General features: G+C 31.0%; 1 protein-coding gene across 1 annotated transcript; it reads right to left on the reverse strand.

The window, feature by feature from the left end:
• Positions 1 to 2,855: 2,855 nt before the first annotated feature.
• On the reverse strand, positions 2,856 to 4,945 carry LOC105622699 (facilitated trehalose transporter Tret1-like; the record flags this gene model as incomplete). The annotated part of the gene is made up of 3 exons (XM_012204111.1): positions 4,083 to 4,945; positions 3,035 to 3,466; positions 2,856 to 2,880 (listed from the first exon to the last, which is right to left on the reverse strand). Coding segments are annotated over exons 1-3 (1,320 nt in total), but the record flags the coding sequence as incomplete, so codon positions are not given.
• Between the last annotated feature and the right edge of the window lie 628 nt (positions 4,946 to 5,573).

Consider the following 5,573-nt stretch of genomic DNA (forward strand, 5'->3'; position numbering starts at 1 on the left):
TTAATGTTATATCCTTTTTTATTGATTATTGTATGAAAGCATACATGCGTATGCTTGATTAATATTATTATTAATCGATGCGTATTTTTGATGAGTAATATAAATATTCCTTGTTAAAAAAATTGAATATTTGTCTTGCTATAAAAATTTATCTGAACGTCGTTTCTTGCTTCAATTTTGAAAATTTGAATATTAAACTTGATAACGAAATTTCTAGGCAAGATTCTATTGATATAAAGACTGGAATTAAAGCATTGAATTCAGAATTATATTAAAATAAAATCGGAATTTTATTTAAATAAGATTTTAATATGCGCGAAACGCATAATTATTATGTTTAATAAAAGGATATAAAAGAAGTACAGCGCAATGATATTTTTGTTAAAGAAATATTCATTTTGATCTAGTCGAGAAATTTCTAGGTAAATTTTACACGTGCAATTTTTCAACTCGCATAGCTCTTAAGAAAATTGTGATTTGCTTCGTTTCACAATTGTAATAACGGAGAGAGATAGAAATACAGAAACGACCCTGGGAAAAATTTTTGATTGAAGACGAAACAAATCAATAGATTTTGATCATATGCGAAAAGAAGACGGTTTTGTTAAAGTCTAAATATTTAATTAGATACAGATTTAAAAATAAAATTTGTTAGATCATCAGAATAATTTCCTATACTGGTTGCTAGAATGTTAAACTTTTTTGTAGTATTGCTCATTATGTTTGAATTCTACATAATAATTTTGATAATCCAATAAATTTTCAGATTTGTATCTAAATTAAATTGTTACATACTTTAGTAAAATCGTTTCTTTCCGTATATCAATCAAAATTCTAGTTAAGATAATCAGATTATAATAATCCAGTTGAGATAATCAGATAACTAGAACTTCTGATTGATATGATCAGGATCTCCTGATTCATTCATTTTTCAATCAGAAATTTTTCTCATTAAATAATTTGCATCAAATAAGGCGACATAATGATGTTAAAGTTGATATCAAGGTTTCGCTACTGCGAAAAGCAAATCCTGTCACAAACAGGATTTCTCTATTGTAAGCACTTCCGAAGAATGCACGCGGGGAATAGGACTCCTTTTACTCACTTACCTCATTATACTTGGTACCTAACTTAAATCAAATAGTAATCCCTTATTGTGAAACTTAATGTAATATCTCTGCCGGTGACCGAATTGCTTTTATATCACTTGTTATACTCTGCTGCAACAAGTAGCGGCAGTAGACAAGTGGATTTAATAAAAATCGATGAGAATTTATTTGTGGTGATTTAATTTATAAAACTCAGGGATTTTTTTAACAATTTATCAGAAATAAAGAAAGAGTTTATAAATTAATTAGTTTAGAAAAAATCAATTGAAAAATTTATATTAAATTTAACGCATCCTGTGTTCTAAACAGTCCATCCAAATTTTCATATTAATGTTACATGAGATAAATCTAAATATTAGAAAGTGATACAAACATTATGTAAAAATTAACACAAAGAATGTAACACTTCGATATAGTTTGGAAATAAATTGTGAAAGCATATTTGTTCAATGAACATTTTTAAAATTTTAAATTTATACGTACATTTATTTTTTATCTTAAAATTTATATTTTTAAAATATATAGTCTTTGTATTATTTGTTTACTTATAAATTTGTTATTTTAATACTAATAAATGTTAAATATTAATTTAACAAAATATTAAAAAATAATAATTACGTTATATATGTTAAATTAACATTCAGATAAATTTAACATAAATTTTAGTAAGGACCGGTTTAACACAAATATAAAATGTTTTTTTTTACTGTAAACAAGCAAATCGGAATAGTCGAGCTTTCAAAATAAGTTATGGAATTCAATTAAGAATATATAAGAATTCAGTTAAATCAAAACTTGCATATAAAATAATGTAAATGAATAATGAAATTAACAACCGTTTTGAAGTATTATCTCTGCGAAATTCTAAGAGATGCAAATATTTGACTTCTTTTACCATGACTCGATAAGGAAGGTACATGCTATTGAATAACGTGAAACGAGTTTGTTGTATTATCATTTGTTGTATTATTAATTGACAATATCAAGGAAAGATAGAAAATAGATATAATATTTTTTTATGCACGATTTACGATTGGCACAAAAAAGAAAATATAATATTCTTTTCTCTGTCTCTTCTTATTTCTTAACTTATTTGTATTTCTCACAAACGTGTAGCGCGTGACATCCAGTGAATAGAATTCACTTTAACTTGGATGTTAGTTTGTCGGTAACATTGTTTGCGATACAAAAAAATTTGTTAATTTAATGAAGAAATAACTTAATATTAATTACTGTACGTAATTATAAAACGCTTGAAATATTTTTCCGGAATAATAAGATTATCCAACATATAAAATATAAAAAATTTTTTTATTGAAAAATATAAATTTTCTTAGCATCCGAAAAATATTCCAAAATAAAAATTTGAGAAATTTTTTCAAAAATAATATAATTATGTGGAATTTTAGGGACTCCGGAAATTTATATAAAAATTCTGCAAAATTGAAGAATTCTAAGAAAAATTTTCACAGGATAATAATATTTTATAAATAATTCTTGATTAACTTTAATAAAATGAAATTAAGTTTCTATAAAAAGACATTTGTATTTCATTTTTTACAATTTTAATCTTTCAAGTGTATATACATATAAAAGTGCAGATATACTTACACATCAGTAGGTGTGTTCAACATTTGAAACTCATTTATCGTATTCATCGTATAATAATTACACAAAAAATGGAATTAATATTCGCTTATGATAAATATATTTTTATAAAAAAGAAAAAATATAAAACACATCTCTCTCTCTCTCTCTCTCTCTCTTCTTTCTTTTTCTTTCCTTCACTAGCTTTATTAGGACTTTAGCGTTTCGACCTTTGCCGACTTAATTTCGGCGCTGCAAAAGTGCAACAAGATAAAAATACTGCAAGATGCCGATATTTTCAGACTGGTTCGACTTGACATTCCGTTTTCGATTCTTGCCTTCGTTTGAGCTTGCTCTGTATCTCCTGCAGTGTCTTGCCCTTCGTCTCCGGCACTACGAAGTACGAGAAAATCGCGGACGCGGCAGTGAAGCATGAGAAGGTCCAGAAAGTCATGGCCTGGCCCATCCTGCACTCCATGGTTGGGAACAGCTTGGTGACAGCAAATACTAGACTCCAGTGCACTACTATAGACAAGCTGCTGGCAACACCCTTGGTTTCCGGCGGAAATATCTCGCTTATTATCGTGAATGGCACGGATCCGAAACCGATCGAAAAGACAATGTTGAAGAGAGCGAGGCTGGTCAGTGGCAGCCAGCCAAAAGTACTCATGTCATTTCCTCCATCCTTGAGCTTGAAGTAATAACCCAAGACGCTCAGACAAATGGTCATCATTGTGCCGGATATTATCAGCAACGGCTTCCGACCAAATCTGAAGAAAGAAGAGACGAAATTACAACTATATTGTTATTACATTTAATTTTAAGATATTTGGAAAAATTTGTGAGATGTTTTCATTCTTTTCTTAAATTTGAAGTTTAGAATTGAATAAAATAATTCGATATCTACTTTATGTAATGTAAAAAGAAGAAGAAGAAAAGAAGAAAATAAGACGGAATATATATAAGCTCATTTGTTAAAATCGTTATTTCTATCTAAATTTTTTGTGAGAACAAAAAACTTGTATAATTTTTTTTGTTTAAGCTATCAATAGAAAGATGAAAAATCTTTTCTTTTTTAAAAAGTTTATTGTTTTAATTAATGAAACAGTGTATAATATGTATATGGCAGCAGAAATACAATTTTTATATATTTATAATTCTATATATTTAATATACAATTCTATATATTTTTTATACATTTAAAATAGAATACACTCTACTAATCAAAGAGCTAAAGAATCCAAGGATTTTAACATCTTTTTTATATTTTTAGTTATAGTTATTTTTGCATATCAGCTCATGTAATTTGAAGATCGCTACATTAGTTCCAAGATTTTAAAGAGATTTACGAAAGTTCTAATCCGATTTTCAAATATCATATCTTACCTATCGATTACGATAGCGACGAATATCGTCATTACGACTTCAGTGAACCCGATAATGATGGTCGCTAAGAAGGGGTCGATCGTACTGTTCGCTGCTTGAAAGATATTGACTGTATAGAATAGAACCGCATCTATACCGCACAGTTGCTGGAAGAACATGAGTCCCACACAGGTGATAGCAGCCCTACGTCCGGCTTTGGTTCCAACGAGATCCTTGAGGCCGCCCGATAAGTTCTCCATCCTATTAACATCATGTTGAAGAACAGCTATCTCTTCTGTGACGTCATAATGCGGTCCCCGCAAGATCGTCAGCACCTTGATGGCTTGGATTTTACGATTCTTCTGTACCAACCACATTGGGGATTCCGGCAAAAAGGGCACGCCCAAGACGAAGGGCATCAAAATGGCGCAACAGGCAAAATTAAAGATTACATAGGAACAGTATGCGCCCGCCACGTATGAAAACATGATTCCCAAGGAAAAGAACAAGGGAAATAAAGCACCTAAAGCACCACGAATCGATGGTTGGGCGATTTCGCTGGTGTAGACTGGTACGAGGACACAGGTCGCCCCGGCACCGATCCCACCGATGAACCGGGCAACATATATACTGTTGATGTTCCTAATCGTTAACAGGGTAAGCCAGCCTATAGTAAACGGCACAGCTGTTAAAAAGATGGCCCATTTCCGACCGATTCGATCAGCGATTTTACCAGTCGGCACGGCACCCACGATGGCACCCAGCGCCAACAAGGACGTTATCCATGAGATCTGATCCTCGGATAGTTCCGGAAGGAAGGATTCCGCTGATGTGAGATATGGCAGGATCGGCGATGTCCAACCAAGCGTTATGCCGGCCTGCATGCCACCTAGCGCGGCTGCACATTAACAGCATGCTTTCATCGTTGGAAGAAAGATTTTTTTTTTTTTAATTTAAGAGAATTATTACTGTCAGTACGCGAGATTTTTGTCAGTTAAAAGAAAGTGACGTCGAAAATTGTTGATTTAAATCATTCAAGATCAAAATAATACTAAAAAATGTTTTGAGAAAACATCTTATTTCGATTACTCATATTTAAATTAACAAATCTGTATTTTATTCATTAAAACGAAGCGTGGGACATATGCTAAATAATTTAATTAATTGAAAAAAATATATTTTGCATCTCCATATCTCTAAAGGATGTTATAAAGATATTTAGAGGACATCCATATTTTTAAACATCTTAAGGATACGTTTGTATATTTCTCGAATAAAGTGAGATATTACATAATGAGATATTACACAATGGAAGAATAATGCACAGAAATTTCATTGCGACAAATCTCTTGTTTATTCATTTATCAAACTCCATAGGAATAAGATAACCACTTAAAGATCATATACAAGTTTCTCGTGATAAACATTGTAGCTACGGATAAGTTGTTGATTCAATTGTAGGCAAGTCTGGAAGTCGACCACTTTAGATAATATCGATACCGCGAGACAACC

This window comes from Atta cephalotes, assembly GCF_000143395.1.
Source record: "Atta cephalotes unplaced genomic scaffold scaffold00048, whole genome shotgun sequence".
NCBI classification, from domain to species: domain Eukaryota; kingdom Metazoa; phylum Arthropoda; class Insecta; order Hymenoptera; family Formicidae; genus Atta; species Atta cephalotes.